Below are 27,940 nucleotides of genomic sequence, written 5' to 3'. Positions count from 1 at the left end.
ATGCGGAGGGAGGCTACCCTCTCGTTCACCGGGGTGAACCCCAACATACAGGCGCCCAAATGGGGGGCAACAAGTATGCCCACTCCAGCCCGGCGCCTCTCACCGTGGGCAACTCCAGAGTGGAAGTACGTCCAGCCCCTCTCAAGGAGACTGGTTCCAGAACCAGAGCCATGCGTCGAGGTGAGGCCGACTATTTCTAGCCGGAACCTCTCAGCCTCGTACACTAGCTCCAGCTCCTTCCCCACCAGAGAGGTGACGTTCCACGTCCCAAGAGCCAGCTTCTGCAGCCGAGGATCAGACCGCCAGGGTCCCCTCCCTTGGCTGCCGCCCATAGCACAATGCACCCGACCCCTTTGGCCCCTCGGACAGGTGGTGAGCCCATCGGAAGGGGGACCCACGTCTCCTCTTCGGGCTGAGCCCGGCCGGGCTCCGTGGGTAAAAGCCCGGCCACCAGGCGCTTGCCATCGTGCCCCACCTCCAGGCCTGGCTCCAGAGTGGGGCCCCGGTGACCCGCGTCCGGGCGAGGGAAAACGCAGTCCAAAGTTCGTATTCATCATAGGGGTCTTCCGGCTGCACTTTGTCTGGTTCCTCACCTAGGACCTGTCTGCCTTGGGTGACCCTACCAGGGGCATAAAGCCCCAGACAGCATAGCTCCTAGGATCATTGGGACACTCAAACCTCTCCACCACGATAAGGTGGCAGCCCAAGCAGAGCTGCATCAAACTTTATCGTGGAACTGCAGAGAGAGAAAAAAAGCAAAAATGTAATTGTTAATGCATGTCACCATGAGAAAAGCCTACTGAGTTGCTTAAAAAAAAAAAAAAAAAATGTAATTACACATTTTTGACTCATGAAGTGAATTTACTTTTTTGCAAAACAAACTTATTTGCGCTTGTCATAAATCTTTTCTTGTTATTCTAAGTTTTTGTTTGTGACTCAAAGTTTTGCTTGTGACTCTCACATGAAGTCGTGGGCAGGGCCCAAAATCACAACAAAAGATTTCTGATGTGTGCAAATAAAAGTTTATGTTTGGTAAAAATTAGTTTTTTTAATTAAATAAGTCTTTTAAACAAAACTTTTTTTTTTAAAGGAATCATTACAATTTCAAAAGTTTTGATTACAATTTTATTTTACTTTACTGAGGTTAGTTTTTTTTCCCATTGAATAATTGGGAAACAAATTTAACTGCATACTCTGCGAACCAGACCCTAAACTTAAAGTCTGGGTTGAGTTTTTTCCCCTTCATTAATGACACATTTTTATTACATTCATTATATCTATCATGGTAATTCAGGGTGAGTTATTTTTAATTCTAAATGAATATCCTTGTTGGACTATTATTTAAGCCTTCAAGATACATTTACCTAACGCCTGAATAAATGCAATGTACATTATGCAGCAAAGGAAATTAGAAAATCGGACACATATCCATTATGGAGATGATGTTTTGGACGGGCGATTTGCCCCAATAGACCCTTTTCACAGCAACGTCACACAACTTCCGTTATGGCTCGAAGCGGTGTATCTTTACTTCCGGTGTGATTTTGCTTCTGGAAACCTGACTGAAAAAAATCACGGATACTCATTATCTTAAGGATATAATAAAAGGTAAGGTTAATAATAACAGTTAGATAGCTGTTATTATGCATTGTCAATTCACCATTCTCTATGTGTAAAATAAACAGCCTCCGATCGGAGTAAACCAGCTAGCAGCTTTAGCCACAGTTGGGAAAATATATACACCGCTCTGTCAGTGTTGTAACGTTAAAAGGTTCACTTTCTGTATTAACTGTAATAAAACAGTATTTACATGTTAGCCTTCATCAGTCATGGTCAGTTTACCATTCTCCAACTGTATTTAAAGAAACCAGCCTCCGATCGGAGAGTAAACCAGCGAGAAGCAGCTTTAGCCACAGTTAGGAAACATATACGTACACCGCTGCCTTTCAGTGCTGTGTTGTTAAAAGTTTCACTAAAATCCCTTATATCTTCCAACACTGTTGTTTAGAAAAGCATTTTAAATATTGATTTAAGCGCCATCTGCCAAATACTTTACATATTTTGATGTGATTCATAATTTCTCCATTTGTTTTGTTGTCCATCTTTCTCAACAGTAGCCGACCTAACAACCCACCATAACTGGGATGGTCTTGTTCCTCTGTCCATGGCAGGTTCACTCAATCAGCTGTGGGCCATCTGCTGCCTAGTCAAACTATCATGGGCCTCTTGATTTAAAAGGAGACAAACCAGTACAGAGCCTCTCTGATCCTGCAAGTCACACTTCTTGGATGAACACTCACTACTGCAAGCAGCTGTTAGAAATGAAATCTTTGTGTATATATTCTGTAATTAATATCTATATGTATCTATTAATAAATGAATTGATGTTGTGTAGAGTTCTGTAAAAAATCTACATATGTGCAACTTTTACATTTAAATTGCTTATTTTTGTAAATTTTACACATCTGGCAACGAAGTATGTGGAGGAGAGGAAATGCTAAAATTAAAGCTGCCATTGTGGACCAAAGACATAAGGTTTGTGGCTGTTTCTTTAAAACATCTATTTAATAATTATATTAAACACTGTACATGGTTACTACATGACACAAACATAATTACCACAATTAATAATTTAAGTCATTGATAGAGAAAATGTAGTTACAAAAGACATATCAATTTTATTTCAACAGTATGTACTCAGGGTTTACAACTTAAGAAGACATCCATGTAGGGTCCTTGGCGGGTGCCAGTCTGCAGTGAACTGGTGGATGACAGAGACAATGGTATACTGTAGTGAGCAGTTTGAAGCAGAAGTCCCACCATGTGACCCACAGGGTTTTCCCACCTGAGCACAAACGTCATGCACTTTGTTTCCACAGGCACCACAGCAGAATCAAGTGTAACCTGTTAAAAGGGATATGAAGTTGTTATTCCTATGTTATTAATTTTCTACTGCCAAGTTTACAGCCACAGGAAAACAAAGTATAAGAAACTTAACCTTCTAATCATAACATTGGAGAAATGTGAAGTTAATGAGCTAATATAGATAGATAGCTCATCACATTTCTCCAATGAAACGTTAATATCTATATCTATCTATATATCTAAAACAGCGTCTTCCTCCTCATGTCTTGATCGTAGCAAGAGTTTAACTTGGCTCGAAGTTTAACGTGGTGGAGTAGCCGGTGTTTGGCATAACTTAAGTTTTGGACTTGTGGCTACAGGTAATGTCGCTACTTAGCGGGTGGTGAAACTAGCGTAAGTGAGAAAGATTTAATACGATCATGCATTTTACATGATGTGTGGCAACCCAAGTCTATACTATAAAAATCTGATTAAAATTAGAGCCTAAATACGTTCTATTTCCAAAACAGAAAGGTTACGTAATGTTAGCCAGCTAACAAATTACTATTGTTATCCTAGCATGTCAACTAACAGCTAGAAAAAACCAAAACACATACCTTCGTAGTCAAACTGGTATCATTCAGCGAGGAATTTGTCCAGTTTAGATTATGTTGATGAAGAAAAATTGTTTGCAAATAGTGATATATCTTTAAATCATATTTGTGGAGGCAGCTTTAGAGTTGAAACAGCGTTAACTACACACACCGGAACTAAAGATACACCGCTTCGAGCCATAACGGAAGTTGTGTGACGTCATGTGAAAAGGGTCTATTGCTTAAGTGAAACTAAAGAATGACTGATATCATTAACGATACAGGGATGAAGCTTTTTAGTTATCTAGCGTTGCTAGCAAAGTCGTTAGCTAGCAGCTAGCTAATAGCACAACAACAGCCTAATATCTGTATGATAAAAATACTGAATCGATAGATACAAACAGTTTTTCCTCACCTGGCTGTCTCCTCCCGCTCAGTAGTTCTTCAGAGAAAGGCAGACGCAGTGGCCTGTCAGTGTCTGTTGTATTTCATTACCTCTCTGCTTAAACTGCGACTCCGAGCTGAAGCAGAAACCATACGTTCTACGTTTTCCGTCATCTGACAAGTAGCAAGTCTACTCCACTTTATTCACCTAAATCGTTTTTTTTATAATTCACCAAAACCTGTTCTGTAATGTGGAACGTTCGCTATGTTGAGCTCCGCAGTTAGCCGCTTTGTCGAACTGCGCGAGAGGCAATTGCGTCATGCGTCATGGGCAAAAAATCAAAGGTAACAATGTGACCGGAGGGCTTATTATGTTGTACAAAAAAGCAAAGAATTTTAGCACATGTTTTTACGTGTCAGAAGAAGGTTTAGGAAATAATACCAAAAATAAAAATTAAAAATTGACCAAAAGGGCACTTGGGGGCAAGGAGCAAAAAGGGCAGGTGCTCAAGCACCCCCAGCTCCCCCCTCTGCACGTGCCTGCTTTTTATACATGTCAGTGTATGCTCCTTGTTTGGCCTTAGCTACCTCTACCTTCACTTTACACTGTACTCTTGGTGACTCTCTTCAGTCTTCACATTGTCCCACTTCTTGGCTGCTCTCTATCTCTGTACCAATATTTGCACTTCCTTATTCCACCACCAAGTCTCCTTGTCAACTTTCCTTCCAGAAGACATACCTAGTACTCTCCTACCTGTCTCCCTGATAACATGAGCAGTAGTTGGCCAGTCACCTGGAAGCATGTTCTGGTCACCCAGAGCTTGTCTCAACTCCTCCCTGAAAGTCACACATTCTTCCTTTTTCAGCTTCCACCACTTTGTCCTCGGTTCTGCCTTTGCCCTCTTCATCTTTCTCATCGTCAGTCATTCTACACAGTGGCGCAACTACACATTATTTAGGTGGATTCAAAAACATAACCCCCCCTCCTCCCCCAGGAAGGAATGTCAGGTTGAAGGAACGCGCTCACTTGCTACTCCCCCCAGGCGACGATACGTAAAGGGTAAACCTTGCTACATTTACCTCATTATGTGCGCGAGGTGAAGGAGCGTAAAGGCGCGCTGAAGTGTATGGGAAAACATCATTGGCGCGCCGCCCCCTCCAGACTGGGTTTTGGTGCTGCGCCCCTATGCGTTGCATACGCTGCATACCCACTTTTGCGCCACTGATTCTACACACCACCATACTGTGTTGTTTAGCAACATTCTCACCTTCCACCACTTTGCGACTGCAAACTGAATTCCTTCAGATTGCCTCGTCTACACAAGATGTAATCCACCTGCGTGCTCCTACGTCCTTTCTTGTATGTGTTCCTGTCTCTTTTGGAAGAAAGTATTTACAACAGCCATTTCCATCCTCTTTGCAAAGTCTACCACCATCTGTCTTTCTGCATTCCTGTTCTGGATGCCAAACCTGCCCATTACTTAATCACCTCTGTTCCCTGCTCCAACATGTCCATTAAAATCTGCCCCAGTCACCACTCTCTCACCTTTGTGGATATTTTGCATCACTTCATCTAACTCACTCCAGAATTTCCCCTTCTCTTCTAACTCACATCCAATCTGTGGGGCATAACCACTAACCACATTTAGCATCACGCCATCCATCAATTTCTAACTTCAGGCTAATCAACCTACCTGACACTCTTTTCACCTACAGAACATTCCTGATCTACTCCTCCTTTACGATAATCCCTACCCCATTTCCCTTTCCCTTCCTATTGTAGCTTATTTAAATTTGAAATGTCTTTTAAGCAAAACACAGAACAATAAAATTTAACGTTTTGTGGAATAAACTCTCGTTCTCATTGGTTTTCAAACCTTGAGTACCTTACTGGTGCTCCATTTCTTTGGGTGCAATTTCCAAGGTGGCATTGACACCTTGTTACCTGAGAGGTGCATTTTAAGGGGCAGGAATATTGAGCTATTTAATACCCTTGTGTTGCCACATTAACTAAAACTTATTTGAAAGTGAATAACCAAATGACAAAAACTCCCTGATTATGAAAACCATGAGAAAACTAAGCAAACAAACAGCAACTCACTCCTACAAACTCCAAGAACTTTTACATAGGTGTTTAGCAAAGAAACAGTGTGCTCAGTTGAGCTGAGGATGCATAGCAGGAAGTCTACGTCAGGTTTTTCTTTTTCTTTTTAAAAAAAAAATCAATCACCTCCAGCAGTCTACCAATCAGATATCTTCCCGGTCTTCTGGGTGCCCACTAGATAGGATATGTTGGAATGTCGATGGTTGCACTGTGAGGGACATTAGTGTTCTACAGGTCAGCTAAATTATGTTTGAAGAAAAGCAGAAAAATGTTAGGTAAAAAAATATCGTTTTATAAAAGGCCTATGTTATATCCTACTTAATATTTACATGGTTTTGTGCCAGAGCCATATGTTCGCTATGGTTTTGGTAAAATGTTTGGCCAAAAGCTGTTTTGCTCTTAATCCGTCCCTCATCCACAACTCCTGATCACACTGAAGACGTTGAATGAGGAAGAGGGTTGTAAGGGTCCGTTTCATTATTGTAAATAGGGATTTCTAACAAAAGATGGGAAAATATGAATGTGACAGTTTTATACACAGCAAATTTGGAAGTGTTCAGTCAACTGCTACAGAGTTGAATTCAACATTTTGAAAGTGTCTATATTGGTCCACTCTGGATGGTGTAGAAATGACACTTTTGAAAGTCTTATTTGTGATATAGTTGAATCAACACTCACAGTAGTTGAAATTAAACACACATCAGTGTTGACTTACTCAACACAAGTATATTTTGTCAAAAGTTAAGACTATGAACGTGTTAATCTAACACAGAACGGTGTAAAGTATATATTAATATCCTCCTGACTACCAGTAGTTCATTTTTGTTCTCTGTAGAGGACATTTCTAAACTTGAATATCTCCCACTCCCTGCATTCTACTGAATTAATTCCTTTTGGTATCTGGAGAGGACATTCAGGGCTTTTCAATGATACCATGTGTGAAGGGGTGGGACTTTTGTATGTACCTTTTTCTAATTCATAAAAATGGCGTTTATGAGTAATACATTTTATGGGAAGAGACAAAGTAAGTACATAAAAACTTTTATTACCTTACAAAGACTGTGGGATTTAAAAAAAATGGTGATTGGACAATACTTTTTTTCCTGGTAGTCAGGACATAGAAATCTGAGTTTTGAAATACTACTGGCAGGGTATGCTGTGGTGGCGCCGGGGTTAAGTACAACCCACATATGGACGCTCTAGTTTTCAATGCGGCTGTCGTGGGTTTGTTTCCCAGTCTTTCCCTTCTCTCATTACCCACTTTCTTTTGTCAATTTACTACCAAATAAAAGCCACTAGAGTAATTAAAACCTTTTCTTTCCAGAAACTACTGGTCATAAAATGAATCCTCAAATTCATTTTAAAAGATATTAGATGACACAGTAGATGCTACAAAAACACCAGCACCATTTGCAGTATATAATCTACTTTTATTTCAAAACATCAAACAGCACTGACAGCAATATAGAACAAATGCCATATATTCATGATACTTTGCACTGAAGCTGAAGTGTACTTTGAAAGTTCATTGGAAGCAGCCATGGATGGTCTTGTGATCACTGATGGTGAAGTGTCTTTGGTGCTGCTCTTGTTTTCACCAACATGATCCTTCATGTTGGTGAAAACAAGACTTCCAGCCTGGATGGAAAAACAGGAAATATAGCAGAAACATCAGGATAATAAATAAATATTTTAAAAAGAAGTGTGAGCAAAACTAATCAGACTCACCTGTGTGTGTCACCATCATATTCATTCAAATTACTCTGCCCACCCGGTTTACAAGATAATGCATAAAAAAGTCAGAAATAATTACTAAAGAAATTAGTCAGCTTAGTCATTTTTGGACAGCATTAAAAGTCGTGGCAACCTGTCTGAAGAAATCTGTTGAAGTCATCATAACAGGCTTCAGTCACCAACATGACACACTAACAAAGAAATAACATTTTGGCAATTTTTAGATATGCCACAGGTACAAAACACCAGAGTCAAATGGCTCATTTGCCTCCTCATTGTGTAGATTCATTCTCCAGAGTCCTGCTAAACACCTAAGTATTCTATTCAGGTATGGTGCAGCAGCAGCACATCTAAATGTTGCAGGACAGTGGCCCTCCAGGACTGGAGTTTGACACATGTGGCATAGATCAAGCCAATGGTCCAGCACAGCCACTCCCCCATTTTGCAGTCCACAGCCAAAAACTTAAAGAAAACGATCTCTGCAGCTAAATAATGTTAACTCAAATGGCCTCCAGATTTTCCTGACAGTTTCAATGTTCGGTTAAGATAATAAATAGTCGTGTATAACGTGATATCCAAACAAATAAATGTATGTTAATATTTAAGACATTCTAGCTTTAGGCTACTTGATTGTGCTATTCAGTGGTCAGCAATGTCAGATCAGTCCAGCTCAAATACTCATGTTTTTAACACAATATTCAGCGCTGCAGCTCGTGCTCGACATGAATTAAGAAATACCGATTATTTATTATCTGCAACAAGAAGACTTTTTCGACGTCAAGTGCAGCGAAGTCAAGGTAAGTGGATGTTCAGATGTCGGTTCATATAACTGTAGCTGGTAGACTACGTTAGCTTCATGCTAGTGGAATAAAGAAATATTAATTAGGAAACTATAAGTAGCCTATTTAGTTGGCACTGGAGTTGTCTCCCGCCTTATAAAATATGACTTAGAATATCACTTAGCATCTGGTGCATCTATGTTGTGATTCTGTTGTGTTCATTGCAGGCTCAGCTGGGAGGCGGCCAAGCCCTGTGTGGAAGACAAATATTTTCTTGCTTTCTGGTCCTAATATTGACATTCTCCCTTCTCCCTCGGATGAACAAAGACTGAAGAACCATGGATTAGGTGGGCATGTTTTTTTTCAAGAAAGAGATTATTTCATATACCCGCATAATGTGACAGAAGGAGGCACTTTTGCTTTTAACATCTCCATTTGGGTTTTAATTCACCACTTCATGATAATTTTACTCTTTCACCAGAAGTCATCTGGTAGGCTGATGTGTTCAAACTTAAATGGAGTGTTCTTTGTTATTGTGTTTAATATTGCTTTGTCACCATTGATTATTCAGGCAACCCTGTGCATGAGGGGACAGGAACCAGGAGCTCCAAAATTAACCTGAATTGGAGCTTGTCTGAACTGAATAACTTTGTGTGTCAAAGTTACCCACACATCAGCCTAAATCTGGTTGGCTTTGAGTTGGCAAGAGCTGGAAAAGGACGAAAGGTAAAAAAATTACAAGTGAATTCTGTGAGGGAGCTGAAGGAAAAGGTTGGCAAAAGCAGACTTTACATTCTACCAAGAGCAGATGTGTCACAGGTATGGTTATTTTGTACACAAAAATTATTTTGTGTAGTATGGTATATCCAGAGTAATGTGTTCCACCATAATTTGAAATGTCTTGGCCATCTCTAGGAAACCTACTCAACCTCAGCAATGTCCAGGAGTTTGCTTCCAGAACCCTCAACTGCACCAGAAATACAGGATATCTCTCCAGAGGCTGAGAGCACCAACAGCCAACATTTAGGGGTAGAACAGGTCAACCATTTGAAGAACAATATATGCATTTTAGTTTTATATCTTATTTCTGACGTTGACTTTAACAAGCACTGTACTGTATTCACAATAGACACTTCTAGATTGACGATCTCTGCGGTCCCAGCAAGACAAAGAGTATGAGGAGTCTTTGTTAGCAGACCAAGAAAATGTGACTTAACATTTTTGTTATCATCATTTGTTGTTGTTGTTGTTGCTCACATATTTTTTCTACCAGGAAAGGAGAAGACAGTGTTACAAGGCCTGGGAGGAAAGACGCATAAAAGTAAGAACTATTACGTTGTTATGATGATAGTGGTTTATGGATGGCCTACAGGTTTTAGTGTTCATGTTTTAGGCAATTGAAGTACGCCAGCAACGACTGGCAGAATATAAAGAACCGTCAAGTGGACTGCTGTTGAAGTTCAAATATCCGAATGGATTTATCAGAAAGAGAACTTTCAATGTGTCTGACCCAGTTCAGGTAATGTGTTAATTCAGAGCATGTATATTATTTATTTTCAAGTGACTGAAATTGCACTAGGGCTGCACAGTGGCGTAGTTGGTAGAGCTGTTGCCTTGCAGCAAGAAGGTTCTGGGTTCGATTCCCGGCCCCGGTCTTTCTGCATGGAGTTTGCATGTTCTCCCTGTGCATGCATGGGTTTTCTCCGGGTACTCCGGTTTCCTCCCACAGTCCAAAAACATGACTGTTAGGTTGATTGGCCTTTCCAGATTGCCCCTGGGTGTGAGTGTGTGTGTGTGTGTGTGCATGATTGTTTGTCCTGTGTGTCTCTGTGTTGCCCTGCGACAGACTGGCGACCTGTCCAGGGTGTACCCCGCCTCTCGCCCGGAACGTGAGCTGGAGATGGGCACCAGCAACCCCCCCCGGCCCCACTAAGGGACAAGGGTGCAGGAAAATGGATGGATGGATGGATGAAATTGCACTACCCTTTTTTTAAAGGTCTTGTTTGACTTTGTCGGACAAGATGAAATGGCAGTGTTCAACAAGCAACATCACCCACACCAATTGAGAGTACCTCGTCAGGCTCACTTATGGATAACAACATAACATCTGCCACTCTGTACGTGCTTTGGATTTCAACTCTAGATATTCAGGTAAAGTAATTAAGTCCAAATCCCATACAATGTCTCAGTATTTTTTTTTCCCCAAAATGTTTCAAAAGGCCACAGCTAGACTTTTGACTGGATCCCAGAAACGAGAGCATGTAACACCAGTATCAACTTTTCTGCATTGACTACCAGTTTGTTATGAGATTGATTTAATTGTTTTTTTAAAACTTTACATGGCGAAGCCCCAGATTTTTTTCAAGACCTTCACAACCATTCCACTTCTAGAACACTTATGTCAAATAATAAATTACTCTTACATATTCCTGGGACCAGACTGAGTGGCGGCGAATAGGAGCAGTATTCACTGTCACTACTCCTAATCTTTGGAGCATTAGATCTGTCCGTATTCTGGAACACTTTATATTGCTCATTAAAACTCATTTTTATTCTTTGACTTTTTGTAAGGCCTGACATGGTAATTTACTTGTCTGATTTAATTTGTGTTTTTGTCTGTGCTTCATGAAAACTGTATAGACCTTTGGTGCAGTTAATATCTGTTTTTAAAGTGCTTCATAAATAAAATTGACATTGACATGATTAGATTTTTGTTTTATTCTGCTTAGGAAAGGTGTCCAGTTCAGGCGAATGGAGTGCTGGACCAGTCACTGTCTTCTGTCCTAAGCCTACAGACATTGCTTTCTGACCAAGCACCGACATCTTTGTCAGCCCAGGCACCACTGGCCCCAACATCTCCTCAAGTGCTGTCGACCATGCCCAATTCCTCAGAAACATCAACTTCGTTCTCCTCCCGGGCACCTGTGTCCCAGCCCTCCACTCAAGTACTCCAGAAGACAATTTTGCCGTCTTCTGGAGTTTCTTTGGTTGCAGTCTCAAGGCAGCCCCTCTCCTCCCACTCTAACCTAACTTCACATGTGATAACCATTGAGGAACAGGCACCAGCTTCTCCATTTACTGAGCAACCTATTATTATACTGGAAGACCAAGAAGAGCCACCTGAGTCTCCACAACATCCACCAGAGTTCCCTTTGGATGAGTGAGTCAAAATTGCATATTCTGGCTGTCTTATGTAATTAGTTTTGACAGTTTCAAACCATTGTTTACTCCAACAATGCACAATAAAATAGATTTTCTTTTTGCAGGACAGATCTTCAGTTCATATTAACAAAACTATACAGCAAGGTTGATATGACTTTCTGTCCTACAAGCAACCAAATAAATGTGTGCAGGGACAGGATTTTAGAATGTAGCCTGCATGCCTTCAGAAGACGCCGTTTTGATCCAGCAGCAAAACTGGATGTTATTTTTGTGGATGAGGAGGGCAGCGCTGAAGGGGCAGTTGATGAAGGTGGTCCCACACGAGAATATCTAAGACTGTTAATGAGGGCAATTCATCAATCTAATGTCTTTGAGGGGCACGAGAATGACCGCCATCTAGCTTTGGACACTACTGGTCAGTATTATTATTTATTTATTTTTCCCAATTCTTAAGGATGGAAACTGTCAAGTAACTTTTTTTTTCTTTAGCGTTGGAGTCAAAAATGTACAACTGTATTGGAAAAATGATATCGGTCTGTTTGGTGCATGGAGGCATTGGACCACATTTCTTCTCTCAAAGATTGTATGACCACATTTGTGGCACATTGTCTCAACCTACCCTGGTTGAGGAAGTTGTTAACCATTCATTCAGAGAGCAGTTGATCAAAGTTAGTCACAATTTTAAGCATTTTGAATATTGATCGTAAGCTTAAAATCAGTTTCACATAATATTTTTTCCTTTTAGATTCAGGATGCAAACACAGTCGTGGAGGCAAACGAAGCCATTATGCAGGCAGCAGATACTCTGAGGATTGTTGGAGCATTAAGGCGTGTAACTACTCTGGAAGAGAGGGACTCCCTTGTGCAATCTGCTGCAGACTTCTTTGTAAATGGCCGAGTGTGCACTGCATTGCAACAGTAAGCAAGATCCTAACTTTTTCTATTAGAAATCTTGTATTCTAAAGTATGACCATATTCTCATTTCTTAAAGGTTTGTGGAAGGTTTGAAGACTCTCAATGTGCTAGATGAGATTCAGAAAAACCCTGCAGTCTTTCATGAATTGTTTGTCTTTGAGGAGAAACCACTCTCGGCACGGGACCTGTGCACACTTTTCCAAGTGTGTTTTTCTGTGCAAGGCAGCAATAAAAGGAGGATAGAAAATCAAACCATATGCTACTGGAGAGACTGGTTGGTGGATATTGAAGGTACATTTATTTTGATACTTTAAGCACAACCAGTATCAATTAGATTTTGTGACCCAATTTATCATCACTGTCCAAAAAGAAACAATCATAGTTTGAGTATAGAAGCAGGTTTTTTAAATGACTGACAGGACCAAAAACAGTTCAATTGCTAGAAATGTCTCTTTCCTGGAAAGTCATTTTCTTAAGCTGCCATAGAAATTGTCTTTTATCAGTAAATATATGTACAATGATCATGCTTAGTCATGGTTCGTCTTCAGCTGCCCGTATCATTACCAAAACCCCATCCATGCACCACATCACTCCTGTCCTGCAAAGACTCCATTGGCTGCCCACCAAGTTCCGCATAGATTACAAAATTCTTCTGTACACTTTCAAGGCCCTTTACAATCTCTCCCCACCATATCTTTCAAATCTTATTCATATTGCCATTCCCTCTCGCTCCCTCAGATCATCCTCCTCAATCCATTTCACTGTCCCCTCTGCCCGTCTCACCACCATGGGGAGCAGAGCTTTCAGTCGCTCTGCTCCCCAACTATGGAACTCATTACCACCATACCTTAGAAACATAAAGTCATTATCAAATTTTAAAACCGAACTCAAAACTCACCTTTTTAGATCTGCCTTTTCCACATGACACAATTGGTTTGCCTGATTTTACATAGTTTTTATATAGATACATTGTTTTGTTTTATTTATTTTTATCTACTTTTACTTGTTACATTTTATTTGTTTCTGTCACAGTTTTTTTTTTTTTTTACTATTGTACGGTGTCCTTGAGTGCCAGAAAGGCGCCTTTGAAATAAAATGTATTATTATTATTATTATTATTAAAATGTTTTGATTTATATTTACTAACAAGAAATGCATTGTCATCTCCAATATAACAAGATTGAGGAGGAACATGGACAGACATTTAACACATTTTCTTCCATGTCTTTAAAAGTACAAACTGGATACCTTATATCAAAGGTCATAATTTCAACATTTTGTCTTTCAGAAGGAGAATGCAGTCCCGTTACCCTTGAAATGATACTGGAGTTCGCTTCCGGAGCATCCACGGTGCTTCCACTGGGCTTTCCCCATCGTCCACAAATTGAATTTCTCTATGAGGCTAACAAAGTCTTCCCAGAAGCAAATACTTGCCTTATAGTACTCCGCCTTCCTGTACACTCAGACTATGAGTCTTTCACAAAGTACATGAAAGAGGGGGTGCTGCAGTCACCTACCTTTGGTGTTGCATAATCAGCTAATAAGTGTAATAAGCAGTTCTTTTAAAAAAAGAGTTGGAATGTTTTGAAAAGTTAAGTGATTTAAAGCAAGTTATTGTAAAGGTAATGTAATGGCCAAACTTGGAAAATATTGAAATGAAAATACAGTATTTGCATTTTTTTATTATTTTTTGCAAATAGATGTCTCTTTTAACCACTTTTAGGTTACACAAATTTAAAGGTGTATGTTTGAGCCACACTGCAAAAACAAAAGGTCTTATCAAGTATTTTTGGACTATTGTCTAGTGCAAATATCTTAGTACACTTAAGATAAAACTAACTTACATGTAACTTTTCATCAAGATATGAGCTTGTTTTAAGTCAAAAGTTTAGTATTAATGAAAAAGTAGTACTTACATTGGTATATTAATTTCACTTCTAACTGGACATCTTTCCCATGAACATTTTCAAAAGTAGAATTTTTATTTTTCCTGCAGAATTCATATTTAATTTGTCATGCCTTAACATTTTATAATTACATCTGTAAGGTTACCTACTCATGTTAATTCCAAGTTTTATTTGTATCTTAAGAACAATTTGATCAAATGTTCTTGATGTTTGTCACTCCTTCTCAAACATAGTGACATGTATTTAAATCAATAAAGCATTTGCAATTTCTGCACAACAGGCCTGGTATTTTGCCTTCAGATCAGAAATATGATTAACTGCATGATTAACTGATTGAAGTTGCTGCTGACTGAGCCTGGTTTGAGGTGGTTCTACAATTACACTAGGGACCTGCTCAGCATCAGTGGTTGGTGGGGGCCGAAGGCCATGCTGCTGCAGAAGTTCTTCAAGAGTCTCTGGTACGTTGGAATTTTCACCAAACACGTTGTTAGTTGCTGTGCTGTTGGCACTCATGTTTGCCAACATCCGTTCAGTCCAGATTTGTGTTGGTGTTTTGTTGTTTTCTGTACGCAAGGAATGGTGGTTCCATGCTTTCCTGAATTGTTCTAGTTGGCTTTGAATCTCAGGAAGAAAAACTATGTGAAGAGAAAGTTTGTGCACATCGTCGCTGGGATCCAAGAGGGCTGAATCTTCAAGATTATAAAACATGCTGTAAAATGGTTCAAGAACATGTAAAAACACATCCCTCCAAAGACGCTCTATTCTCTGATTATGGATGGATTCCCCAGTGATATGACTCCGACGTTCAATGCCCTGGAGGAGGTTCATCACCAGTGCCACTTGCACATTCTCACCACCATGATCTGACCTCACTCTAGAAGGTAAGCCATAGAGGCCTGTTGCCTTGAGAAAATGAAATAGCACTGTTGAGGCGCGATTGTCTGTGCTACAGTTCAAGTAAGTAATTAAGCGAGAACATCCATCGATGCCACCATGGACCACAAAGCCCCACCTAAATGGAAATACAAAAAAATGTATAAGGAATAATGTATGCAAATGTGTATAGTGAATTTAGATTTAAAAAATCTACTCTGAAATACATCCTTGATATTTTCAGATACTTTATGAGACGCATGTTGCCATCAATATGCCATAAACTGTTGGGATACGGCACATGATAGACACGTCGAGTCACTGCGCTGCTCCACCTCCTTGCAGTCGCCATTGGGTTGATTCGAGCCATCATCTCACGGACATTACGCCGTGGAACCACCAGTCCTCGTGCATTTAACAAGCCTCGCATCATCTGGTTCAATGAAGGACGTGGTCTTACCATTTCAAACCACAACACAATTTTACATTTTGAAAGTAATCTTTTAGAAAATATAGGTTTCAGATTTCACATCTGGTTATAAAATGATTTTAAAAATTTTATCATTTGTGACACTTAACATTAAATAATTAGTATTATGCACCACCACTGTTGAACATATTACATATATTTGTTCAGAAGCAATATATTCAGATTCCATACCTCAGTCCCAGAATTTGGATACAGGGATTGAAGTTGTCTGATATTAGTTTCAAGGTCTTCATCAGTCACTGCAGCCAGCCTTCCCCTTATTGGTGCACCAAGTGCTTTGGACTTCTTATAAAGAAATGATGCTGAGCATCCCAAGATGTTTGCCATCCTCTTGACGGTGTGTCCTTGGGCCAGAAGAAAGTCGATCTGTTCTCTTGTAATATGAATAGTCGGTCTCCCTCGACCACCTAAAATAGAATCATATTCAAATGCCTCAGCATAATGTTTACTTTATACATCTGTTTTCCTCTATCTGTTTACCCTCTACGTATCCCTTTGTCTCTTAAGGGTGACACAATGCATTTCACACAATGTATAAACTTATTTTGACATACATAATTTCCTGTTGCATGAAGACTAAGCTTTAAACTTTTATAGACGCTGGAAAGCAAATTAAAGCGTGAATCACAAAACCGGAGGTACGCTTTTATTTTCAGAGGAGCTAAAGGAGGGCGCTATAATGCCTGGTGCCGTCTAGCATGTCGAAATCGAGAGCTGACTGGCTTTATTATAATTTCCGAAGAGGCAGACAGTTTTATCACAGTATAAAAACCACATCTGGTTATTACCTGAACTGGCCCGAGCTGCGGAATATTCTCCATTTCCAGCTTGGACATGGGTCGATAGTAGCACCTTCAGCTCTTCTAAGCAGTTTTTCAGGGCATTGTGTGTGTCGGCTGTTAAGGAAGAATATTTATATTACAATTAAATTTAGCAAAACTCTGGCTCTGATTCTTCCTTTTGATCCCGGGTTCTCTCGCGTGGCCACGTGCGGGGACAAAAACACAGAATTACGTCACAGAATTACAGAATTTAATCCAATCAGAAGAAAATATAAGAGCTTTTTCTCTGAATTGTTTCCCTTGTGCACAAACTTTTATACCTGTAGGTGTGTTTTCCTCTTTAATGTATTCAAATAAGGCGTCACAAAATTACAGAATTTAATCCAATCAGAAGAAAATATAAGATAGTACAGGAAACTGAAGAAACACAGATACAAACATTGTTACCTGAGACAAGAAGACAAAGACATATCAAGGACGTCCTTGGAGAAAGAGCTGGTGCAGAAGTAAAATAAATCAGCTTTTTCTCTGAATTGTTTCCCTTGTGCACAAACTTTTATACCTGTAGGTGTGTTTTCCTCTTTAATGTATTCAAATAAGGCGTATCTCTACTTGACCAATTGGAAGGCATCTCTGGCCCTTTTAAATTTAGAAAAAGTCCCGCAGTTTGTTCGCAAGATCAAACACCTTTTGTTAAATAAGGTAGAAACAGACTCTCCGAATTCATGGTGGTTTATGGTTTTCACAGATCAGTGTGAAAAGCTAGAACTTCCTACTGATTGTTTCCCCGACAGACAAAGAGCAGATCAGAAGATCTTGGCAAACAATCTGCTTTAACTACAGTAAAATATATCAATAGGTCAGAATATGTTATAAATTTTAAAACTATAATTATGGTATTTCAATCAAGTCATGATAAATTCTAAAACTAACTTATTTTAAATTTATTTTCTTAACACTATCCGGCCTCCTGTGGCTCTACAGCCATCTGGGCAAAGAGAAACAAATGCAGAAACCTCACAGGTAGCTGTGAAATTCTGGTTTCTTTTCTGCTCTGCCAGGAACAAACCTTTAGTACTGTACTTTTAATTCAATGAAAAGTTCTCCAGAAACCCAATTTGTTCTTCTGCACTCAGCATCTCCAAAGTTTAGTCCTGATATCAAAAGCAATAGATAATAAACAGAAAATAATGAAGTACAATTCCTGTTTCTAATTAGGAATTAGAAACAAATAAGAATTAAGACATTCATTCACCATAAACCTAAGTATTTTCTAATACTAAACAAAACATTTTCATGTGATTCTAATATAGTCAGAAATAATACAATTTCAAATACATTCATCATTAACTAAATTAATTCTAAAACAAGATAATAGAATTTTTAGTAAAAACATGTTATTAATAACTAAGAAAAATGTCTTACAAATTAAATGTTAGTGATTTAAAACATTTTATGTTATATTCAGTTTTTGCACCATGTCAGATGTTAGTTTTGGAAGACTTCTCATCCTGGTTACGTGAACCGACCAAAGTTCCCTTTCTCAGAGTAATTCAAGTGATAATGTCCTCCACCTTCCTGCATATGTTAATTTATGACCTCCTGTCTTTAATGATAAGACCCCAGGGGTCTGAGAAGAAACTCTCTTGCAGATCCTCTATTCTCCTTTGTACTTTAAATACTTAACCCAGTAGTTCTTCGGGTTTTAAATCACTAACACAAACCTGTTCAAACTTAAGAAATTCGTTCTAAAAGGTTTAAACTGTGTTAAACACTCAAAATAATAATTTTTCTCAACACGGCAGAAAGTAAATCAGAAATTCTTAGCAAATTTCTTAAGCATTCCTCAAGTACACGATTTTCCCGCTCTCCGTATATCCCATACTGAAGAGCTCTTTCTATATTGTGGCATTTTCTTACAATTTTGTCCAAAACTGCCAGCGCCATTGAATGTTCAGGCAATTGTTTGGACAGCTCAGTACAGACAAAGAGGGGCTTACACGCAATGTCTTACTTCAGATATCTAAAATTGTAATTCTGACTAGTCATAATTACGTTTGAGATATCTTAAATTATAATTACGGATTTCTGACCCTTCCAATGACGAATCCGGTGACGTCATTGGGGATATCTCGAAAGGAATTTTGACTAGTCAAAATGTAATTGAAGATATCTTGAATTATTATTCTTACTAGTCAGAATGTAAATACAGATATCTTAAATTACCATTCTGGATAGTCAAAATGTAGTTTTGTCTAGTCAAAATGCATTTTTAGATATCTGGAATCTAATTACGGATAGTCAAACGAAACCGAATTTATGTTAAAACGGCTTGCCATACATTTGTTGCCAAGTGACTGATGATGACGTTGGTGACAAGCTTTACCCAGAATGCAGCCGGAGACAATAAGGACGATTCATTTGTAGTTTTGTGTGTCATAAAGTGACATATAAGAGTGAAAATAAAGCCAGTCATGTAGCACAACATTTTATTCTATATTTTCCACCCACTATGTCACTAAAATCAGTCTGTCTGGTAGGGTCTTTAGCAACCATGAGTCAGCAATGGGGCACCCTACTATATAACTTACTGGGGTAATATACACAGTTTTCAACAGGGAGGGCTCTCCCTTTAAAGTTCTTGTCAGATGTGATATAAAAAAAAATTGGATCCCTGAAGGCATGTTCTGTTTCCCATGTGGGCCCCCTGTAGGTCCAGGCCAGGGGTCTGCTGCAACCCCTATCCTACCTGTAGCTCCTTTGCTGCAGTGATGTCACAAATATGTTTCAATTTTGGGAGGAACTGTTTGATGTTGATTTCTAAATCAATACCAGACGGAGTTACCGTTGGTGTTAACTTAGAAATCAACACTGGACTGGATTGCTTTTTATTTAACTCTTTGGAACTCTTTAGGGAAACTAACACTCATGTTGTTGAATTAACACTGTATTTTTAACATACACTTACACTGGAAATATAACACTTTTGAATTTGTTGTGTAGGGGAAAATATCAGCACCCTGCTTGCAACTGTGCCAGATAAATATGTTCATCCAAACCTTGCATAACATTCTTAATTCAGACACCCTCGTATTTAAATTATAACATTTAAATGTGAGGCAGTAGAAGCTTGCAGGCTATATAGAGCACAAGTAAAAAGGGGCAAACTGCCAACATTTTAGTGAGAACCTTGGTGCAAAAAGGAAAGGAAAAACTAATCCTTTGGTTAGATAAAATGGTCACAAATGACAGATGTACTTGACTTGTGTGACAGCATCTGTGGCTGTGTGTATTAATGAGAGAGAGAGTAGCTGGGCGGAGACAATATTATGTGTGCCTGTATCCATCCCATAATAGTTTCCATGTGATCAAGTCAGGCTAAATGTTACCAAAGCTGACGTTTCCTGATTGGTTGCTGCCTACACATATTTGGTATGCACCCGCTGGCTCTGAGATTTGTGTATGACAGGGAAAAAGAGAGAGGGATAGTGGGAGATATAAAAGGGGATAAAGAGAATGACATTGGAAGATGCAATGCACAAACAAAGAGAATATATTGTATTTTGAGCCAGGTGAGATACATTCTACAGCTGGAACAGCAGGTAAGATAGTCATTCAGTGTTCCATTCGTTTTTTTTTACTTTAAAGTTGTTTTTCTCTCCTTAAGCATGCTGGCTTGATCACTGAACGTTTTCTGTGACAAGGAGATTTATATATTTAGTTTCATTTACACATTTAAGACAATAAAGATATTGGTGAGAGGATGATGCAGGAAAAAAAAGTATTTTATTTACATCTGTCAGTCATTCACCACTAAGATGACCAAAAGCAGTCATTCGTGTTTTTTTTGTTTGTTTTTTATTTAATCAATTTCCAGTTATGTTTCTTGGGGTATAATCTGTGTATCTTCTGTGGCTTGGCTTCTCACAACAGGACACAATGCTCCAGGTTCAAGATTTGAGAAGAATATGACTTTAGGGGTAATTTAAATTTTAAAGTATCGCTAGCACGTGCAACAAGAATCTTTTATGTGTCCATATGTGGAGTTTGGTTGTGGAATAGTTTAAAGGCTGAACTGAAATTGTGTGTAAGCCTACAGCAGTTTAAAATAATATGTAAATGGATGGGTTTTTTTAATCAACATAAGAATGATGACACAAATTAAATATTAAATGTAAAATATTGTATACATTTATTTAATTTGCAATATAATTCATAGGTTATTGTTTTAACTGGCATTTTGTTTGAGTAGAGGACAGATGTTAACAGGCATAAGGGGTGGAAGTGTTTACTTATTTCCACTCCTTTTCAGACAAGAAACCATTGAGTAATGGCCGCCATTACTCAATGGTTTCTTCAAGATGAAGTCTTGAAGATTTCATCCATCCATCCATCCATCCATCCATCCATCCATTTTCTGTACACCCTTGTCCCTGAGTGGGGTTGGGAGGGTTGCTGGTGCCTATCTCCAGCTAGTGTTCTGGGCGAGAGAACACTAGCTGGAGAGCTAACACCCTGGACAGGTCGCCAGTCTGTCGCAGGGCAACACAGAGACACACAGGACAAACAACCACGCACACACACACTCACACCTACGGGCAATTTGGAGAGGCCAATTAACCTCTGTTTTTGGACTGTGGGAGGAAGCCGGAGTACGCGGAGAAAATCCTCGCATGCACAGGGAGAACATGCAAACTCCATGCACAGAAAGCCCAGGGCCCCTGGGTTCGATTCCCGAATCGAACCCAGAACCTTCTTGCTGCAAGAATATATATATATATATATATATATATATATATATATATATATATATATATATATATATATATATTTATTTATTTATTTTTGTCATAGTACCACCAAGAATTTAAAACTACTTTTACCCCTGTGTACAAGTAAAATTCAAATCACCAATTAATTCACCAGTCAACATGTTTTTTTCTTCAAAGTCAAGTTAGCAAATTATACCTATTTTCTAAAGTTATTCAACACAACAGATTTTAAAATCCATACTGAATGTATAATAAAATATATTTTGTAACATTCTGTGAACAGGTATGAAAAACACATGGCTGCAAAACTCATAAAAGAGCTGATGAAAAATAACATTCATCGGTTTTTTGCAGTTAAATGGCAACATACATTACAGTCCAGTAGTCATCAACCAAAGTACAAGATATTATATATTGATGCCCCATACCTCTATGAAAGCAGCTGCTCATGTTTGACCACCATTACCAGTTGACACATTTCACACGGATGCATCAATGAAGTCATGAGACAGATTGATGTATCTATTTGTGGAAGGACAGTTTTTGTTTATGATTTCCATCAAATTCAGATCTCTCACTTTTACACATCAATCTTTAGTCTTGGTATATTTTCACAAATTTTTCACAAGTTTTTTTTGAAACTATAAGCAATTCCCTTGCAGATTTTATTTGATTTATTTTAGAGATATGTACAGCGTTGTAAAACTGTAAATATCGGACACACTACATGTTTATAGGTTTTAGATCAGTCCTGCAAATTTTAGATATTTCCTACATAGTTGAATTAAATGCCAAACCTGCCTCATTAATATGGAAGACAGATGTGCCGAAGTAGAAGAGATGTCGAAAAATTAAAGGACACCATGAGCCCTGGAAGAATGGAGTTTGAGATGACTATTACATCTTCAAATTAATTCATACAAATTAAACAGAAATCTCAGATTTCAAATGATAATTTCACATTCAATATAGAAATAACTGATCAATATTTTTGGTTCCATTGGCAGCAGCATGACTATAGTTAAAGACCTAAAAATGTCAATACTTTCTGACAGAAAATTTAAAAATATTCAAGAACAGATGACAAAAAAACTTCTTGACATCTTTATATCTGGAAAAGATTAAAAAGCTATGTCAAAGGCTTTGAGACTCCAGTGGACCATGGTAAAATTCTTTGTCCATAAAAGATAAAACATGGAACAGTGGTGTCTCATCCCAGAACATCACTCCCCTACCAGATTTACGCCGAGAGCACATCAACAACCAATCCAGGAGGTCACAGAAGAATTCAGAATTTCATTTATAGCTTTGCAGACCTAAGTTAAGATCAACATACCATGATTTAACAATTCAGAACTAAACCAGACAAAATTACATGGGACAGTTAAGTTACAAGGCTTAAATTACTGCTGACCCATCCATCCGTTTTCTTACACCCTTGTCCCTTAGTGGGGTCGGGAAGGGTGCTGGTGAGAGGTGGGTACACCCTGAACAGGTTGCCAGTCTGTCACAGGGCAACACATAGGGAGAATTTGGAGAGACCAATTAACCTGACAGTTCACAGGTATGACCCCAGGCCGGGAAACAAACCCAGAACCTTCTTGCTGCAAGGCAACAGCTCTACTCACTGTGCCACTGTGCAGCCTTATTACTGCTGACCCAAAGGAACATAAAGACCTGTCTCACATTTACTGAAGAACATCTTGACCTCCAAGACTTCTAGGAAAATACTCTCTGGACTATTACTTCTGTTGTCCAACTAACACCCATTTCAGGAAAAGAACATCATACCTAGAATCAAACATGGTAGTGATAGTGAGATGGACTGGGCCTGCTTTACTGTTCCAAGATCTGGATGACTTGGTGTCATCCAGGTCATGGTAGCAGGATTTTACTCTCAGGCAAAGCTCAGACGAACTAGGGCAGGGGTGTCAAACTCCATTACTCAAGGGCCGCTGTCCTGCAGTTTTTAGATGTGCCACAAGGTACAAAACACTGGAATGAAATTGCTTAATTACCTCCTTCTTGTGTAGATAAGTTCTTCAGCACCTTGCTAATGACCTAATTATTCTATTCAGGTGTGGTGCATCAGAGGCACATCCAAAAGTTGCAGGGCAGTGGCCCTTGAGGACTGGAGTTTGACACCTGTGAACTAGGGTCATTCAATAGGACATTTCCTCCACTGATTTGGCTTAAAAAGCAAACCAAACTGCTCACAGTAACAACAAAACAAAAAACCACCACAGGTGTGTCATGTTAGTCTTATTCACAACCCGTAAAATAAAGTGTTACCGAAAAGTGAGCCAAATGTCATTTACTGTGATGTTATAGACATATTGCCAGTTATTACATTTTGTGGAAGTTATCACAGCCTCAGTTAACACTAGCAGTTATTATGTTGAGAGGACAATTACTTTTTCACATAGGGCCAGAGTGTTTTGTTAGGCAATAATAAATAAAATCCCCATTTAAAAACAGCACTTTGTATTGCTAAGATTATTTGTCTGATATTAAAATTAATTTGATCATCAGAAAGACTTAGTTTTGACAAAGAATAAAATACAAAATCTGTATGTTTTTTTTAAACTTATTATTACTCTTATTTTATTATTATACATGTTTTTTTTCTTTTCATCAACTTATTTCATTATCATTTTTAAACAGCACTTTGGTGCAGTTTTTAACCTGTTTTTAAAGTGTTACATAAATAAATTTGACATTGGCATTGACACTGGATATAACGAAACAGAGTCATTTGACTTCTTATTTTTCCTTTGATGTCAGTATTGCCAAAACCTGAGAGATGTTGAACAAGATGACTTGGGTAGAAAATATATTGAGTTGAGTGGAAAATATTCCTGAGTGTCTTCACCAACTTTACTGCATGTTATCAGAAACAATAATCCTTTTCCAATTCAGGATCTAATTCATTCTGGCACTTCTCCTTCTCAATTTCTAAGAGTATCCTTCAACCTTTCCAAGCTACCTAAGCTCTCTTTTTTTTATTGTTTTAATTATATTATAGTGTAGCGTCCCAGTTGAAAAGATGGTCTCTTTAACTGATGGTTCACGTTTCTTTATTCAACAGCCTTTGTACATGATCACACTACAAACATACAAATAAAATACCACTAGTAACCGTTAGTGGTTCTAACCTTTTACCTTAACCTATAAATCTTACTTTATGTAATATCATTAAATTTACAATACATGTATTTAATTAACTATAACATTTCTATATTACATATGAACTAAAACGTATTCCAACTGTTTCAACTGTTCGACAGTTAATCAAATATTAACACCATTTCATGTCAAAACATAAACATCACGCTCAATAAATACAATTCACTCATCAAAACACCCACCTTGTTCCCTCATCAACCAAGCGCTAGTTAATGGATTGTCTGGACCTTAATTGGACTATTCCTTAGTTATCTCACCTCAACCGTGACTCGTATGCTTGCTCACTCTCTGCACTATGTCCAAAACAGCCAACCGTCAGTTATCGTCAGAAGTTTGTGTAGATCGCCTAGCAACCTTGACCCCCCAAAGCCCCCTTTAAATCAAAACATCGGTCAAAAGGGAACAAACGACTCCCGGCCAAATGAGAAAACAACATTAAAGAAAAAAAACAACAACAAAAAAAACAACAAATATACAGGTCCTTCTCAAAAAATTAGCATATTGTGATAAAGTTAATTATTTTCCATAATGTAATGATAAAAATTTAACTGTCATATATTTTAGATTCATTGCACACCAACTGAAATATTTCAGGTCTTTTATTGTTTTAATACTGATGATTTTTGCAAACAGCTCATGAAAACCCAAAATCCCTGTCTCAAAAAAATCGCATATCATGAAAAGGTTCTCTGAACGAGCAGTTAACCTCATCATCTGAATCAACAAAGTAACTCTAAACATCTGCAAAAGATTCCTGAGGCTTTTAAAAACTCCCAGCCTGGTTAATTACTCAACCGCAATTATGGGTAAGACTGCCGACCTGACTACTGTCCAGAAGGTCATCATTGACGCCCTACAAGCAAGAGGGTAAAACACAGAAAGAAATTTCTGAACGAATAGGCTGTTCCCAGAGTATTGTATCAAGGCACCTCATTGGGAAGTCTGTGGGAAGGAAAAAGTGTGGCAGAAAACACTGCACAACGAGAAGAGGTGACCGGACCCTGAGGAAGATTGTGGAGAAGGGCCAATTCCAGACCTTGGGGGACCTGTGGAAGCAGTGGACTGAGTCAGGAGTAGAAACATCCAGAGCCACCGTGCACAGGCGTGTGCAGGAAATGGGCTACAGGTGCTGCATTCCCCAGGTCAAGCCACTTTTGAACCGGAAACAGCGGCAGAAGCATCTGACCTGGGCTACAGAGAAGCAGCACTGGACTGTTGCTCAGTGGTCCAAAGTACTTTTTTCGGATGAAAGCAAATTTTGCATGTCATTCGGAAATCAAGGTGCCAGAGTCTGGAGGAAAACTGGGGAGAAGGAAATGCCAAAATGCCAGAAGTCCAGTGTCAAGTACTCACAGTCAGTGATGGTCTGGGCAACGATGTCAGCTGCTGGTGTTGGTCCACTTTGTTCCATCAAGGGCAGGGTCAATGCAGAAGCTATCAGGAGATTTTGGAGCCCTTCATGCTTCCTTCTGCTGAAAAACTTTATGGAGATGAAGATTTAATTTTTCAGCACCAACTGGCACCTGCTCACAGTGCCAAAACCACTGGTATTACTGACCATGGTATTACTGTGCTCAATTGGCCTGCCAACTCTCCTGACCTGAACCCCATAGAGAATCTGTGGGATATTGTGAAGAGAAAGTTGAGGGATGCAAGATCCAACACTCTGGATGAGCTTAAGGCTGCTATCGAAGCATCCTGGGCTCCATAACACCTCAGAAGTGCCACAGGCTGATTGCCTCCATGCCACGTGGCATTGAAGGCTGCAAAAGGATTCCTGACCAAGTATTGAGTGCATAACTGAACATAATTATTTGAAGGTTGACTTTATTGGTATTAAAACACTTTTCTTTTATTGGTCGGATGAAATATGCAAATTTTTTGAGACGGGCATTTTGGGTTTTCATGAGCTGTACGCCAAAAACATCAGTATTAAAACAATAAAAGACCTGAAATATTTCAGTTGGTGTGCAATGAATCTAAAATATATGACAGTTTAATTTTTATCATTACATTATGGAAAATAATGAACTTTATCACAATATGCTAATTTTTAGAGAAGGACCCGTATAATAAATATGTATCAATAAAGTCATTTACATATAGTATACAGTCAATTGGCGATTAGGGCAACAAATTTCTGTTACAAATTGTACACAAAACATGGAGCAGGTTTAATTACATTTAATTTTTGGTGGGAAAATAATTACAATATAATTTTGTCAGGATCTTGGATTGCTTCAGTTGGTTTTGGGTTTTGTTAATTTGTGTGTTCCTTAGTTCCTTTTTGTTGACTAGATCAGCCATGTTTCTGTTTTACTTGGGTTTAATCCTTACTTGGTGATTTTAATTTATGTTTTATTATTTTTCTTATGTTTAGTCATTCTTTAAATATTAGGTTCATTTCCTAGTCCTCACTGCGTCTTCCCTTAACCCCGTGTCACTTCGTCTCTCTCTCTCTCTCTCTCTCCTCAATCTGCTTTCTGCTCTCTCCCCTCCCACCTGCAACCCATCAGGTCATCAGCCCAGGTCTTTTGTTCCAACATCCTCCTCACAGAATTTAAACCCTTCTCCTGCTCACACTTCCTGTTGGTTCCTCCTGTTAAACCCTTTTATCTCTCTGTTGACTCCCTGCTGGTTTTGCTCCTGCATCCCTGTTTTTGTTCTTCTCTGGCTCCCTTGTTCACTGTGGTTTTTGTAAGTTGTTTTTTTGTAATTTTTCCATAAAAATATTCTTCATTAACAAGCTGCCTCTGCTCCTCTGCATTTGTATCCTTCAACATAACATGACAAATTATTTCATTTACCCACAAACGTTGCTGCGGTCAATCTTATACCGTGCCTATTCACCCCCTAGATTGTTTTACCCTTTTTATTGCTTCTACAATTCAATCATGATAAACTTTGAAATCTACTTGTCTAAAGCTGTAGGAGAAATTTGCTCAGATATGTGTAAAAGAGAGGGTGAAAGGAGCAGTGTCAAAACAACCTTAATAGAGTCAATTTCAACACTGAGCCAGGGAGCATATGGTCCCATCCAGCACAGAGTTAAAGTTAAATTGCTCTCAAGTGTCAACTTTTCAGAGTTGATTCTACTCTAATTAGAATTAAATGGAGGTACAGAGTACGCTTGATTAACAACCACTCTATGGAATACTGAGGGAATACTTTCAGTCTATGGAGATAAATGACACCTGCGTTGTTGCTTTTCAGGTGTTATTCTAATTAACTTAAAATAGTGTAAGATGACAAGACGAGTCTGCAGTTTGATGCCATCGGCCCTTCTGACCAACATCAGCAGGCAAGGCAAGTGAAGTGTTTTGCCCAGGGACACAAACACAAGGGCAAGAGGAGCAGCAAACTCCTACCACAGGCCACTGTCATCCCCTGAATAACATGTTATATCTGTGCTAAG

General features: G+C 38.9%; 3 protein-coding genes across 36 annotated transcripts in view; 2 read left to right on the top strand and 1 right to left on the bottom strand.

Annotated features, from left to right (window-relative positions):
* LOC103465854 (G2/M phase-specific E3 ubiquitin-protein ligase-like) lies at window positions 1-14,699 on the top strand. 31 transcript variants are annotated; one of them, XM_081597855.1, is made up of 13 exons: window positions 730-8,456; window positions 8,666-8,785; window positions 9,010-9,257; window positions 9,354-9,611; window positions 9,712-9,759; window positions 9,832-9,957; window positions 10,460-10,589; window positions 11,168-11,598; window positions 11,705-12,015; window positions 12,090-12,268; window positions 12,346-12,518; window positions 12,592-12,806; window positions 13,804-14,699. In XM_081597855.1, the coding sequence occupies exons 1-7, from the start codon at window positions 8,312-8,314 to the stop codon at window positions 10,502-10,504; spliced, it is 990 nt and encodes a 329-aa protein (XP_081453981.1). In that variant the 5' UTR covers window positions 730-8,311; the 3' UTR covers window positions 10,505-10,589; window positions 11,168-11,598; window positions 11,705-12,015; window positions 12,090-12,268; window positions 12,346-12,518; window positions 12,592-12,806; window positions 13,804-14,699. The 31 variants fall into 31 exon arrangements, 30 of the variants coding, with proteins under 30 accessions (XP_081453983.1, XP_081453981.1, XP_081453977.1 ...); XM_081597851.1 differs by having other exon boundaries at window positions 10,435-10,589; XM_081597854.1 differs by having other exon boundaries at window positions 10,285-10,589.
* LOC103465857 (uncharacterized) lies at window positions 14,479-27,814 on the bottom strand. The gene is made up of 5 exons (XM_081597858.1): window positions 24,708-27,814; window positions 16,574-16,681; window positions 15,957-16,192; window positions 15,544-15,728; window positions 14,479-15,434 (listed from the first exon to the last, which is right to left on the bottom strand). The coding sequence occupies exons 1-5, from the start codon at window positions 24,718-24,720 to the stop codon at window positions 14,666-14,668; spliced, it is 1,311 nt and encodes a 436-aa protein (XP_081453984.1). The 5' UTR covers window positions 24,721-27,814; the 3' UTR covers window positions 14,479-14,665.
* The window catches only part of LOC103479207 (uncharacterized), a 72,709-nt gene continuing 64,479 nt past the window's right edge, over window positions 19,711-27,940 (top strand). For 2 of the 4 annotated variants that reach the window (XM_008433511.3, XM_081597823.1), the window contains exon 1: window positions 19,712-20,169. In XM_008433511.3, coding sequence (XP_008431733.1) covers window positions 20,002-20,169 — 168 coding nt within the window. In that variant the 5' untranslated portion in view covers window positions 19,712-20,001. Of the gene's footprint in view, window positions 20,170-27,940 lie in introns of all 4 variants that reach the window. The other 2 variants (XM_081597819.1, XM_081597821.1) reach the window with 2 other exon arrangements.

Source organism: Poecilia reticulata, chromosome 17 (genome assembly GCF_904066995.2).
Source record: "Poecilia reticulata chromosome 17, P_reticulata-male-v2, whole genome shotgun sequence".
In the NCBI taxonomy this organism is placed as follows: Eukaryota; Metazoa; Chordata; class Actinopteri; order Cyprinodontiformes; family Poeciliidae; genus Poecilia; species Poecilia reticulata.
This window is presented reverse-complemented; position numbering and strand designations above follow the sequence as displayed.

Coding starts and splice junctions, on each gene's coding strand:
- LOC103465857 (XM_081597858.1), bottom strand. Junction 15,729..15,956: donor ATCCAAATTCTGGGACTGAG/GTATGGAATCTG, acceptor TCATTGAACCAG/ATGATGCGAGGCTTGTTAAA. Junction 15,435..15,543: donor GGCAACATGCGTCTCATAAA/GTATCTGAAAAT, acceptor ATTTCCATTTAG/GTGGGGCTTTGTGGTCCATG.
- LOC103465854 (XM_081597833.1), top strand. CDS start 10,527: ATGGATAACAACATAACATCTGCCACTCTGTACGTGCTTTGGATTTCA. Junction 10,590..11,167: donor TTTCAACTCTAGATATTCAG/GTAAAGTAATTA, acceptor TATTCTGCTTAG/GAAAGGTGTCCAGTTCAGGC. Junction 12,519..12,591: donor GTGTGCACTGCATTGCAACA/GTAAGCAAGATC, acceptor CATTTCTTAAAG/GTTTGTGGAAGGTTTGAAGA.